The sequence below is a fragment of the Oncorhynchus masou genome, chromosome 10 (assembly GCF_036934945.1).
Source record: "Oncorhynchus masou masou isolate Uvic2021 chromosome 10, UVic_Omas_1.1, whole genome shotgun sequence".
Taxonomy (NCBI): domain Eukaryota; kingdom Metazoa; phylum Chordata; class Actinopteri; order Salmoniformes; family Salmonidae; genus Oncorhynchus; species Oncorhynchus masou.
In genome coordinates, this window is record NC_088221.1 from 6,604,831 (window position 1) to 6,619,070 (window position 14,240).

The 14,240-nt window shown below is 40.8% G+C and overlaps 1 protein-coding gene across 1 annotated transcript in view; it reads right to left on the reverse strand.

Annotated features, from left to right (window-relative positions):
- The window catches only part of LOC135547779 (striated muscle preferentially expressed protein kinase-like), a 203,453-nt gene extending 193,804 nt beyond the window's left edge, over positions 1 to 9,649 (reverse strand). Inside the window, 2 exon segments of the mRNA XM_064977037.1 lie at positions 9,224 to 9,589; positions 9,592 to 9,649. Coding sequence (XP_064833109.1) covers positions 9,224 to 9,589; positions 9,592 to 9,649 — 424 coding nt within the window.
- Positions 9,650 to 14,240: the final 4,591 nt, after the last annotated feature.

The following is a 14,240-nucleotide window of genomic DNA, read 5'->3' on the forward strand; positions in this document are numbered from 1 at the left end:
CTGCTTATGATCTGGTGGACTCAATACACAGAAATGCTTAAATTGTATATTGTTAGAATGTTCCCCTGGCTATTCTTAAAACATTTTTTTTTAAGTTGTGATGTTTGGTTTGCTTAATATAAGAAATGTGAAATGATTTATACCTATACTTTTGCTTCTTAAGTATATTTAAGCAATTACATTTGTGCCCAGTGTCAGGAAACTAGGCGTATGTCGCAGGTCACTACTTCACGGGAGAGCCATTTGAACAAACCTTTTTAAATCAAAATGTGTTTTTTTTGTGGAAATTCCTTCTCGAACATGTGAAGTTTCATGTGCCTTAATAACAAACTTGTATACCATCTGTAAATTAAAATAAAATGGTTAAATCACGAGCCTAGTTGGTTAAGCCACAGAAAGACAGCAACCTTCCCGCTAGCCATTTTTGGCTGAGATAATGCCGAGAGATGAGTTTGGATTGGTCAGCCATATAACATGCTTCTGTCCATTTTTGAGCTGGTCAGTATGTGTAGGTAATCCTGTCTAATGAAGCTTTTTTTATGTATCGCGTAGTGAAATTTAATAAAAACTCCACTATGCAAGTATCCATTTCAATAGAATGTCACTGCAACAGTTTCAGAGCACTCTCGTCCCGAGTGTGCCAGTGCAGAATAACTGATGAATTTACCACTGCAGAATAACTGATGAATTTACGATAACCCAACATCGGTTGAATATAGCTGAAGTTAATAAATGTCGGCAAAAAAAGCGTAATTAAATTGCTGCCAGGAGTACAGTTACAGTCACCAACACTCTGGATAACATGAAAACAGTCTAACCAGCTCTGCTAGGGCAAGTAGAATGGTCAGAGTTTGGGTGAAGCATTCTTCCGTGAAACATTCATCCATGTACACCACCGGTCAAAAGTTTTAAAACACCGACTCATTCAAGGATTTTTCTTTATTTTTACTATTTTCTACATTGTAGAATAATAGTGAAGGCATCAAAACAAATGAAATAACACATATGTAATCATGTAGTAACCAAAAAATTATAATTTTATATTTTCAATTCTTCAAATAGCCACCCTTTGCCTTGATGACAGCTTTGCACACTCTGGCATTCTCTCAACCAGCTTCACCTGGAATGCTTTTCCAGCAGTCTTGAAGGACTTCCCACATATGCTGAGCACGTGTTGGCTGATTTTCCTTCACTATGCAATCTGACTCATCCCAAACCATCACAACTTGCTTGAGGTCGGGATTGTGGAGGCCAGATCATCTGATGCAGCACTCCATCACTCTCCTTCTTGGTCAAATAACCCTTACACAAATGATAGTCTGTTGGAGGAAATTATAGTTGAAATTATTAATTAATTATGTATACATTTTTATTAGAACCATTAAGTTTTAATACTATTATGTTATGGTATGAAATGTATGGGTTTTTGGTTAAACTTGGACTGAAATTGTAGGTAAAACGAATGAATTGTCTGTACCTTGCGGGTTTAAGAGAGAAGGAGGCTATATCTTTTCAGACAGATAAGAATGTTCTTTGATGTTTGTTACGGATACAGTTATCCTGTGTGTGTGTATCCTGTGTGTGTGTTTCTTTTCTCTCCTTCTCCCCTCACAGGTGAAAATCATCACTCCCCAATCAGTCAACAATCAATCATCAATCAGAAGACACACCTCGTATTTCCTGACCTATCACAGTTCCTTTCCCATGGTTTAAAAACCCAATCATTTGTTTGTTCTAGAGCTCAATCTCTCTGTAAATGTCATGTCTGTAGGTCTCTGTGTTTCACTCTCGCTTTGTGTCTTAACCTCTCTTTTGTTTAAGCACCTCATAGCACTTTGTCATCACCTGTGAGTATTGTTTTTGGTTGTGGTGTTTGTGTTGCTGGTGGGAAAAGGGGGAAAGCAAGACAAGTCGCCCATGGGCATACACTACCCGTAGGTGAACTTTGTTAAATACACTAGTTAGAACTGGGCGGACCACCCACTGTATTTTTGGTTAGTTAGTTAGCTGTTGTTAAAGTAGGCTAGTCTAGCTTAGGGGTGTTTTTGAATACTTATTGTTTCTTTCCTTGGGTCCAGCTCAGCCCCTTTTCCTGCTCCCCCCATTACCGTGTGTTTATAAATAAACCTAGAGTTTGACGGTAGATTTCTGTTGTCGTGGTTATTTCGTTCACACTTTTCCTTTGTCACAATAATATGCATGAGTTATGTTACGGGTCTCATTACCATCCCCCCTAGACTGTCGGGCCAAAAGGGATTCATAACAATGTTCCATTAGTGGAGGAGTGTCTTTTAGACAGATTGGAATGTTTGCTTTATGAGGGGAGTAGGAGACAATCTCCAGACCTGAAGACACTGCACTATTGTGTGGATCGGAGAGAGTATGAGAACTGATGACGTCATTTTTATCTACTCTTTAAAATGTCATTTTCTTTGTATTTTGGGTCAGTACTCTCTTGAATTAAACATTGTTACCTGACTTTTAAGACCGGGGCTCTGTCCATTCTTATAAAAATATTGGGTCTTACAATCCTTTAGAATGCATTGACAGAGTATTAAATTCTGATTGGGAAACAATACAGAGGAATTTAGAATTCCTTCAACATAGTCCCACTAAGCCCAAACCAGCTGGGATGGCGTATCGCTGCAGAATGCTGTGGTAGCCATGCTGGTAAAGTGTGCCGTGAATTCTAAATACATCACAGACAGTGTCACCAGCAAATCACCCCCACACCATGACACCACTTCCTCCATGCTTTACGATGGGAAACACATATGTGGAGATCATCCATTCACCCACACACACTGTGTCTCGCAAAAGACACAGCAGAACCAAAAATCTCAAATTTGATCTCCAGATCAAAGGACAAATTCCTACCGGTCTAATGTCCATTGCTCGTGTTTCCCAAGTGAGTCTCTTCTTCTTATTGGTGTCCTTTAGTAGTAGATTCTTTGCAGCAATTGGATCATGAAGGCCTGATTCACACAGTCTCCTCTGAAAAGTTGATGTGAAGATGTGTTACTGTTACTTGAACTCTGTGAAGCATTTAATTGGGCTGCAATTTCTGAGGCTGGTAACTCTAATGAGCTTGCCCTTTGCAGCAGAGGTAACTCTGGGTCTTCCATTCCTGTGGCGGTCCTCATGAGAGCTAGTTTCACCACAGCGCTTGATGGTTTTTGCGACTGCACTTGAAGAAACTTTCAAAGTTCTTGACATTTTCCACATTGACTGACATTCATGTCTTAAAGTAATGATGGACTGTTATTTCTCTTTCCTTATTTGAGCTGTTCTTGCCATAATATGGACTTGGTCTTTTATCAAATAGGCTATTTTATGTATAACCCCCTACCATGTCACAACACAAATGATTGGCTCAAACACATTAAGAAGGAAAGAAATTCCACCAATTAACTTTTAAGAAGGCGCACCTGTTAATTGAAATACATTCCAGGTGACTACCTCATCAAGCTGGTTGACAGAATGCCAAGAGTGTGCAAAGCTGTCATCAAGGCTATTGAAGAATCTCAAATATAAAACTATATTTTATGTTTAACACTTTTTTGGTTACTACATGATTCCAAATGTGTTATTTCAAAGTTTTGATGTCTACACTATTATTCTACAATGTAGGAAATTGTAAAAATAAAGGAAAACCATTGAATGAGTAGGTGGGTGTTCTAAAAAGTAGTGTATAGGGGCAAGAGTCTAGCTACAGATTCAGATAATATATGTTCCTAATTTTGTCAAAAAGAAACGTAGCAGGCTTTATCTGCTGCCATTGTTGCCATTGTGCAATTTAGATGACCTATCACTCCTGTGCCAATGAAACAAGCCTCAAGGTTCAGTCATCTGGCCTAACAAGGTAACCTAGGAGGATAAATAACTCTACCCCTGTTGGTAACACTTGAGGCATGCGGGTATAATGCTTTATAACTTGTTATAAGCATGTATGAACCTTAATGGTGTCTTACACTAAAGTTAATAAAAAGTTATATCTCTATGTATCAACATTTCAACTGAACCAAAATGGCTAGGTTAGTCAGGATCATCATGAAATGATAATTCAACATTTAAAAGGGGGTCATATAGTCGTACAAGGAATTATAACAGCATTATACCTACAGACTGTAAGTAAAGCATTACCCAGTTCTTCCCTATTACCCACCATTACGAGTTGGCCAGAGAAGAAATGATCACATTATCGCTCTTCAGTATTACTCCCTCTTTAGCTCTGCACAAACATCATACAAATCAACTGACATATTCTGACTGGTTCAATTAAATGATTAATCATGCCATTTATGTGAACCCTTCAATTTTTCACAACCTCTGAGCATTGAGGGACTCAATTGGTAAACTGTGAGGTCATGAGATAATGGTATAGAAAGAGCAATGTGGAGATAAAAAAAAACTGCTGAAGTATTTCTAAATAATATCAAACCATATTTGCCCACAAATTCCAAGTGTGAGTGGGAGAATTACACATGGGAGTATTAGTTACTGTCTATGTTAGTGCCTCCATAGTGGTGTGTAGGTCATGAGGGTGGGGTGGGGTTTTGTGGGCAGATTTATGTGTACTCAGAATCTGCCATGGATGAATGGGCTGCATGAGATGAGAGCAGCAGTAGTTCCGGTCTTTGGGTTTTCGTCACTGGTTATTTGGATTCATCAGGATTGGGGCGAAGGCAGTGCTTTGAGTTCTTTGCGCGTGTGCCCATACTGCCTGAGTGTTTCCTTTTACAAGGGTGGAGAATTCGCAAATCTCCGGAACTCAATTTCGAACACGTATAAACCCAGAAGTTAATCATGCAGCTGACCAAATTACGGAAGATTTTACTTCTGGGTTAACCGAAATTAGAGGGGATGCCCAAAACATGGCCCCAAAACATCCTTGTTTCAGAATTTTCTTTAAAAAAAAAATCCATACTGAATAAAAATATAAACGTAACATAAAGTATTGGTCCAATGTATCATGAGTTGAAATAAAAGATATTTCTCACATTTTGCGCACCAATTAGTTTACATCCCTGTTATTGACCATTTCCCCTTTGACAAGATAATAATAAAACATTAATTTCACCTTTATTTAACCAGGTAGGCCAGTTGAGAACAAGTTCTCATTTACAACTGCGACATGGCCAAGATAAAGCAAAGTAGTGTGACAAACAACAACAGAGTTACACATGGAATAAACAAATATACAGTCAATAATACAATAGAACAAGTCTATATACAGTGTGTGCCCATGAGGTAGGATAAGGGAGGTAAGGCAATAAATAGGCCATATAGTGGCGAAATAATTACAATATAGCAATTAAACACGGGAGTGATAGATGTGCAGAAGATGAGTGTGCAAGTAAAGATACTGGGGTGTAAAAGAGCTAAATAAATCAATTAAATAACAGTATGGGGATGGGGTAGTTGGATGGGCTATTTACAGATGGGCTATGTACAGATGCAGTGATCTGTGAGCTGCTCTGACAGTTTGTGCTTAAAGTTAGTGAGGGAGTTATGAGTCTCCAGCTTCAGTGATTTTTGCAGTTCGTTCCAGTCATTGGCAGCAGAGAACTCGAGGGAAAGGCGGCCAAATGAGGAATTGGCTTTGAGGGTGACCAGTGAAATATACCTGCTGGAGCACATGCTACAAGTGGGTGCTGCTATGATGACCAGTGAGCTAAAATAAGGTGAGGCTTTACCTAGCAAAGACTTATAGATGACCTGGAGCCAGTGGGTTTGGCAACAAATATGAAGCGAGGGTCAGCCAATGAGAGCATACAGGTCGCAGTGGTTGGTAGTACAGTATATGGAGCTTTGGTGACAAAACGAATGGCACTGTGATAGACTGCTATTTTGTAAATGACATCGCCGAAGTCAAGGATAGGTAGGATAGTCAGTTTCACGAGGGTATGTTTGGAAGCATGAGTGAAGGATGCTTAGTTGCAAAATAGGAAGCTGATTCTAGATTTCATTTTGGATTGGAGGTGCTTAATGCAAGTCTGGAAGGAGAGTTTATAGTCTACCCAGACACCTAGATCTTTGTAGTTGTCCACATATTCTAAGTCAGAACCGTCCAGAGTAGTGATGCTGGACAGGCGGGCAGGTGCGGGCAGCAATCGGTTGAAGAGCATGCATTTAGTTTTACTTGCATTTAAGAGCAGTTGGAGGCCACGGGAGGAGAGTTGTATGGCATTGAAGCTCGTCTGGAGGTTAATTAACCTTTTGAGTGTAGGGGGCAGTATTTTGATGTTTGGATAAAAACATACCCAAATGAAACTGCCTATTTCTCAGGCCCAAAATCTAGAAGATGCACATAATTGTCAGATTATGATAGAAAACTCTAAAGTTTCCAAAACTGTCAAAATATTGTCTGTGAGTATAACAGAACTGATGTTGCAGGCAAAAACCTGAGGAATATCCAACCAGGAAGTGCCGTTTGTCCTGAAAGCTCTGTTCCTTTACATGCCTTCCCTCCATTTAAAAGGGATATCGACCAGATTCCTTTCCCTATGGCTTCCAAATGGTGTGAACAGTCTTTAGACATAGTTTCAGGCTTTTATTCTGAAAAATGAGCGAGGACGATCACATCGCGTCAGTGGATGGCTGGGTGCCAGCAGTGTTTTGCATGCACAACAGCTTGGAGCAGACATATTCTCTCTCTCTCTCCTATTGAAAAAGCTACGGTCTGGTTGAAATATTATTGATTATATGTTGTAAAAGCAACCTGAGGATTGATTATAAAAAACATTTGAAATGTTTCTACGAACTTTACGGATACTATTTGGAATTTGTCTGCCCCTTCGTGACCAATTGAGCCTGTGGATTTCTGAACATAACCAAATGGAAGTATTTTGGATATAAAAATAATCTTTATGGAACAAAATAAAATGTACTGTGTAACTGGGAGTCTCGTGAGTGCAAACATCCGAAGATCATCAAAGGTAAGCGAGTCATTTTATTGCTTTTCTGACTTTCGTGACCAATCTACTTTGCTACTAGCTGTTTGTAATGTTTTGTCTGCTGAGAGAGATGTCCTAACATAAACCCTTGGATAGCTTTTGCTGTAAAGCTTTATTGAAATCTGACAGGTGGATTAACAACAATCTAGGATGTGTTTTGCTATATTGCACTTGTGATTTCATGAAAATTAAATATTTTTAGTAATTTAATTTCAATTTGGCGCTCTGCAATTCAGCAGATGTTGACGAGAATGGGTGCGCCAAGAAGTTAACACAGTGTCCAAAGAAGGGCCAGAAGTATACAGAATAGTGTTGTCTGCGTAGAGGTGGATCAGAGGACCTGCAGCAAGAGCGACATCATTGATGCATACAGAGAAGAGTCTACCCGAGGATTGAACCCTGTGGCACCCCCATAGAGACTGACAGAGGTATGAACAACAGGCCCTCCGAATTGACACACTGAATTTCTGAGAAATAGTTGGTGAACCAGGCGAGGCAGTCATTTGAGAAACCAAGGCTGTTGAGTCTGCCGATAAGAATGTGGTGATTGACAGAGTCGAAAGCCAGGTTTATGAATACAGCTGCACAGTATTGTCTCTTATCGATGGCGGTTATGATATCATTTAGGACCTTGAATGTGGCTGAGATGCACTCATGACCAGCTCGGAAACCACATTGCAAAGCGGAGAGGTGGGATTCAAAATGGTCGGTGATCTGTTTGTTAACTTGGCTTTTAAAGACGTTAGAAAGGCAGGGTAGGATAGATATAGGTCTGTAGCAGTTTGGGTCTAGAATGTCTCCCCCTTTGAAGAAGGGGTTGACCCTGGCAGCTTTCCAATCTTTGGGGATCTCAGACGATACGAAAGAGAGGTTGAACAGGTTAGTAATAGGGGTTGCAAAAAATGTTGGCGGATAATTTTATAAAGAGAGGGTCTAGATTGTCTTGCCCAGCTGATTTGTAGGGGTCCAGATTTTGTATCTCTTTCAGAACATCAGCTATCTGGATTTTGATTAAGGAGAAATGGGGAGGCATGGGCAAGTTGCTGTGGGGGGTGCAGGGCTGTTGATCGGGGTAAGGGTAACCAGGGGTAGCCAAGGTTGGCCAGCCATAGAAAAATGCTTAATGAAATTCTCAATTATAGCAGATTTATCAGTGGTCACAGTGTTTCCTAGCCTCAGTGCAGTGGGCAGCTGGGAGGAGGTGCTCTTATTCTCCATGGACTTTACAGTGTCCCAGAACGTTTTGGAGTTTGTGCTACAGGATGCAAACTTCTGTTTGAAAAAGCTAGCCTTTGCTTTCCTAACTGCCTGTGTATATAGGTTCTTAACTTACCTGAAAAGTATCATATCGCGGGGGCTATTCGATGCTAATGCAGTACGCCACAGGATGTTTTTGTGCTGGTCAATGGCAGTCAGGTCTGGAGTGAACCAAGGGCTATATCTGTTTCTGGTTCTATTTTTTTTAATGGGGCATGCTTATTTAAGATGGTGAGGAAACCACTTTTAAAGAATAACCAGGCATCCTCTACTGACGAAATGAGGTCAATATCCTTCCAGAATTCCCAGGCCAGGTCGATCAGAAAGATCTGCTTGCTGAAGTGTTTTAGGGATCGTTTTACAGTGATGAGGGGTGGTCGTTTGACCGCAGACCCATTACGGACGCAGGCAATGAGGCAGTGATCTCTGAGATCCTGGTTGAAGATAGCAGGTTGGTTAGGATGATATCTATGAGGGAGACCGTGTTTTCGGATTTGTGGTTGTACCTGTTAGGTTCATTGATAATTTGTGTGAGATTGAGGTTATTTAGCTTAGATTGTAGGATGGCCGGGGTGTTAAGCATGTCCCAGTTTAGGTCACCTAACAGCACGAGCTCTGAAGATAGATAGGGGGCAATCAATTAACATATGGTGTCCAGGGCACAGCTGGGGCCAGAAGGTGATATATAGCAAGCGGCAACAGTGAGAGACTAGTGAGGGATTTTTCTCACACAACACAATGCCACAGATATCTCAAGTTGAGGGAGCGTGCAATTGGCATGCTGACTGCAGGAATGTCCACCAAAGCTGTTGCCAGAGAAGTAAGGAGTATTTATGTCTGTAATAAAGCCCTGCCTCCCCAGTGTGGGCCTATGCCCTCCCATGGCTGCTCCCCTGCCCAATCATGTTAAATCCATAAATCCAAAATTATTACCTTATTTGAACTGTAACACATTGATAAGAGGCCAGGGATGTTTAACAAAACTATAGGATATGTAATGTCTACATTACCTTCCTCCAGGTCCAGGATGGCATGCATGGCGCCACTCTGCACCTTCCCCAAGTGGTTGCTGGCGATGCAAGTGTAGAGGCCGGCATCGCTGGGCTTGCAGTCCCTGATCAACAGGCCCCCATACTCCTGGTTAACCATATTCAGCATGTCGTCGTTGTGGTACCAGTAGAGCGAGGGCTGTGGGTCTCCTACCACCACCACTTTCAGACGGATGTCGCAGATGGTTCCCACAGCGGCGTTCCTCATTTTGCGTACGAATGCTGGAGGGGTCTGGGTGGGGAACAAGGAAGCCCCAGAGTCCGGGACCTCCTGGTCTGGGTAAGGCTAGGCCTTGGCCCGCTTTGGAGGAATGATAGGGCTTGGGACGCCGCGCACCCCTCATCCGCCCCCTTCTTCAGGGTCATCTGCAGCTCTGCCTTGTTCATTGTCACAGTGCTGCCTTCTTATAATAGCATCAGTTGTGTTTTCAAAATGTGTCCCAATGTGTCCCAAATGGGCCCTTTTTCTTAATTTATTTTCTTTCTTTCTTTCCCAACTACACTTTAACATTTTGATTATTATAAGTATTGTTAACACTAACTTCCAAAAAAAGCTGTGACAAAAAACATGGCTCGGGCACTTTGAAGGTAATCTAATCCAATTGAATTAATTACGTGTATTTGCTTTAAAACTTTGATAGCAGAAGATACATGTATATTATTAGCAATACATGAGCCAATTCAAACAACTTTGAAAGTTCAATTGGAAAAAAGGCTAAACAAATGGATAATTCCATAGCAATTAGGCATATACAGACTGTGCATGCTCCTGCCCAACGGTATTTTTATGGCAAGACCTACAGGATCATGTTGCATTAAAAGCTCCCAGTATTGCCTTTTGCAATTTGCTGGCCTGTGCCTTTCACCTTCCTTTCCGCTGGCTGGATTCTCTTGCTTTTCCCCCCTCTTGTGCCTGTTATTGGCTTGAACACATTGAGCATGAGACAAAGAAAAAGTGCCTTGGACCCTGTCAAATTCTATTCCCTTACTCCCAAGATCATCTCTTGGGATTGGCTCTGCCTGACAAACTCGCTTTGTTTCCAATTCATTATGCACCAGGCTTAGTCACACGAAATGCAGTCTGTCCCCCTCCTATGCCAAAAGAGCTAAGCCTTCTCAATCATGATCTCCCCCCACCTCTGCCAGGCAAGTTCTCAGTGGAAGTGCCAGCCACTGAACTAGAAAGCATCAGAATGATGACAGTTGCATGCTGATATATCTACCTTGTCCCCCTTAGCTCCTGCCCTCTTGTCATTTTTAGACAACCATATGGTCTCCAGAACATGTTGGACAGTGCCACCATGAGGAGGGAGGAATGGGTTGAGAAAATATTTGATTTGTAGGTCAAATGCAAACTCACAAGCAACTTCACAAAAAATATTCAGGAGGGAAAGCAATATACTGTAGGCACTAGGCAGTCAAGATCTCAGTCCACACGGTATCATTAAATCAAAAGAAGCTAGGTATCTAATTTGTTTGAATACTTGTTCCTAAATTGATTCTCATGAGACAACTGTCAGGTACTCATTTACAAGTTTTAAGAGTTCATAACAGTGACTGAGTCTAATGTCAAGCCAGTAACGCAACTCGGTAACACTAAAGTTGAAAAAAATCTAGAAATTCTAATCAAGTGACAGCAAAACATTGGCAAAATCAGTAAGAGCCTTCTCCTTTTTCCAGATGAAATCTGTTTCGGGCTAAAAGGTATTAATAATTACCAGGATATGCTCTGCATGCAAAGACACATTCTAATCTAATCCAATCTGTAATATCAAACCCCTGTTGTTCTTATTTTAAACCGCAAGGTTTCAGTCTCAATCAGTTCAAATGAAGCCATGTTTTGTACTGTATGTACTAGTATGTTAAAAAGAGAGCATATTAAACTTGTTGTTCACGCATTACACTGCAGTGTGGTATTTATACACTTCAACATTTAATAAACAACTTTTTTTAATAAGACTTTACAGCATATAACTGCCCAACAACCTGATTATATCCAGTGGTGGCTCCTCGGAGGAGGAAGGGGACCATTCGCTTCAGAGTATTTCATAAAAATATATGTTTAATTTAAAAAGTAATCCTTTTCAGATAAAACTATACAGAATATATTCACGTCACCAAATAATTGATTAAAACACACTGTTTTGCAATGAAGGTCTTCAGTACTCTGTATGGTAGCACAGCACTCGGTACGGTAGCACAATGCAGCATGAACCGACAGGTTGTCCACCCAATCAAAGGATCTGAAAATGGAACTAGTACTGAAAGCATAAGCTACAGCTAGCTAGCACTGCAGTGCATAACATGTGGTGAATAGTTGACTATGAGAAAGAAAGACAATAGTTCAACAGTTTTGAACAAATACATTTCTTCCAAAATATGGGAGAAGCAAGAGAGAGCGATTGTCCTTTTTTTTTACAGTTTCACTTACTTACCTAGCAAATGCAGCTAGCTAGTTTAACCTACGCAAACACCCTGCTCAACCAGAGGGATGCTATGTTAGCTAGCTGGCTATGACTATCCAACACAACACTGGAACTATTCCAAGTCAAGGTAAGCTTTTGGTTTTAAGAATTTATTGCCACTGGGGCCCACCAGTTTCAGTGCTAAACTGCTCCCGGATCCGGGATCGTGACTAAAGCCTCAGGCTCATTAGCATAACGCAATGTTAACGATTTCTGAAAATCGCAAATAAAATGAAAATAATGCGCCTACTCTCAAGCTTAGCCTTTTCTTAACAACACTGTCATCTCAGATTTTCAAAATATGCTTTTGAACCATAGCAATTGACTAATTTGTGTAAGAGTATGCTAAGCTAGCTTAGCATTTTGAGTAGCATTTAGCACGCAACATTTTCACAAAAACCAGATAACCAAATAAATAAAATAATTTACCTTTGAAGAGCTTCGGATGTTTTCAATGAGGAGACTCTCAGTTACATAGCAAATGTGCAGTTTTTCCTGAAAGCGTCTGTGTGTAGGAGAAATCGCTCCGTTTTGTACATCACATTTGGCTACCGAAACAAACCCGAAAATTCAGTCACCTACAACGTAAAACTTTTTCCGAAATAACTCCATAATATCGACCGAAACATGGCAAACGTTGTTTGGAATCAATCCTCAAGGTGTTTTTTCACATATCTCTTCATTGATATATCGTTCGTGGAAGCCTGCATTCTTCTCTGAATTCTGTGGAAAAATACTTGCAGCTGACTTTTGCGCACCAATTTCGGCGCAGGACACCGGGCGGACACCTGGTAAATGTGGTCTCTTATGGTCAATCTTCCAATGATATGCCTACAAATACGTCCCAATGCTGCAGACACCTTGGGGAAACGACAGAAAGGGCAGACTTACTCCTCTCGCATTCACAGCCATAAGGAGACAATGGAAAACGGAGCCTCAAAAATCCTGCTAATTTCCTGGATGCCGTCTCATCTTGGTTTTGCCTGTAGCTCACGTTCTAGGGCACGCACAGAGAATATCTTTGCAGTTCTGGACACGTCAGAGTGTTTTCTTTCCAAAGCTACCAATTATATGCATAGTCGAGCATCTTTTTGTGACAAAATATTGCGCTTAAAACGGGCACGTCTTTTTATCCAAAAATGAAATGGCGCCCCCATAGCATCAAGAGGTTAATGACAATACACAGTAACATCACTGCATGATGGTTGCTGGTTTACTAACACGTTAGTTATATTAGCTATGTTGACTATGACGTTACTTTAGCTAATATGGTGACAACTACGTAGGCTGTGTGTAGTGGTTATGATATGGTTTGCCTTGGAAAGTTTTTGTGCCTGATCACATACAGCTGATATGCATTGAAGTCCACAAACGAAGGGAAAAGGTGTGTGGAGGAGAGCGTATAGATGCGAGAAGGAATACAACAAATTGGCTGCTATCAAACTGAACTGTGTTTACATGTGATCAGGGGGTGTATTCATTCCGCCAATTCTGTTGAAAGATGTTTCTTAAAAGGAAGCAAATGGAACGAAACAGAGATAAACATACCTGAATTTGTCCGATAGATACTATCGTTTGCAAGTGTTGGACAAATAATTATACCACAGATCAGCTAGATGCAGGCAAGAGTGTATTGAAAATGTCGCTGTCTGTCCTTTTCTCACTAGTCACCTCAAATCTTTCTCTCGACCTGTGTGCACATACATTGTAAACTTCCATTCATAGGCTAGGCTGTAGCAACCTCATGATGGGTATAGGGAAAATTTGAGGATCATGTAGTAGCCTAAACCTATCGCTGTTACATTGAACTGGGTGAATGGAATATGAATGACAGTCATCCAATATGCTGTAATAGATATAAAACCATGCTCATAAAGCAAATCCTCCCTCATCTTAAACAGCACTGACACAAACTATATTCATTATACAATTGCAAGATAAAATTAGTTTTTGCAAAGGCAAAAAAAAAAAGTGGTCACTCCTCTCCCAGGGCCTCACTTAAAAACGTTGTGTACGTACAACATATACTCCAAAACATGCATGCTCCAGTTCACACAAATTTGGCATTCATAAAAGCTTAACTTGCCGTGAGAATGTCCTTTCCTCCACGCAAACTTTAGACTATGCGTTCACACATTTTCTAGTGGTAAAAATATTGTATTGCAAGCAGGCAAGTAAGTATTTTGTACAAATGGGGGATATGATGACCAGCCTGGCTGAAGCAACAACACAGCAAAGAAAAGCTGACTCATTTGTCTGGAAAGGAGGCTGGTTGTTAATGCAATATTTGCTCAGAAATTGAGTGGACACATTAAGCCTCTCAAAGTGGTTTTGTCCTGATGGTTGAGACCTCGTTGTTTGGATATGAAAATCCATCAGTAGTAATGAAAGGGGGTGGTGCTCGTGGGTGTTTGACGGAGAAAGACAAAGAGCAGAACTAACTAGTAAAATCGCAGCCACCCGTCATTATCAACACATCGTGTTGAAAACAGCCTTTCCAGACTCTAAAGTCA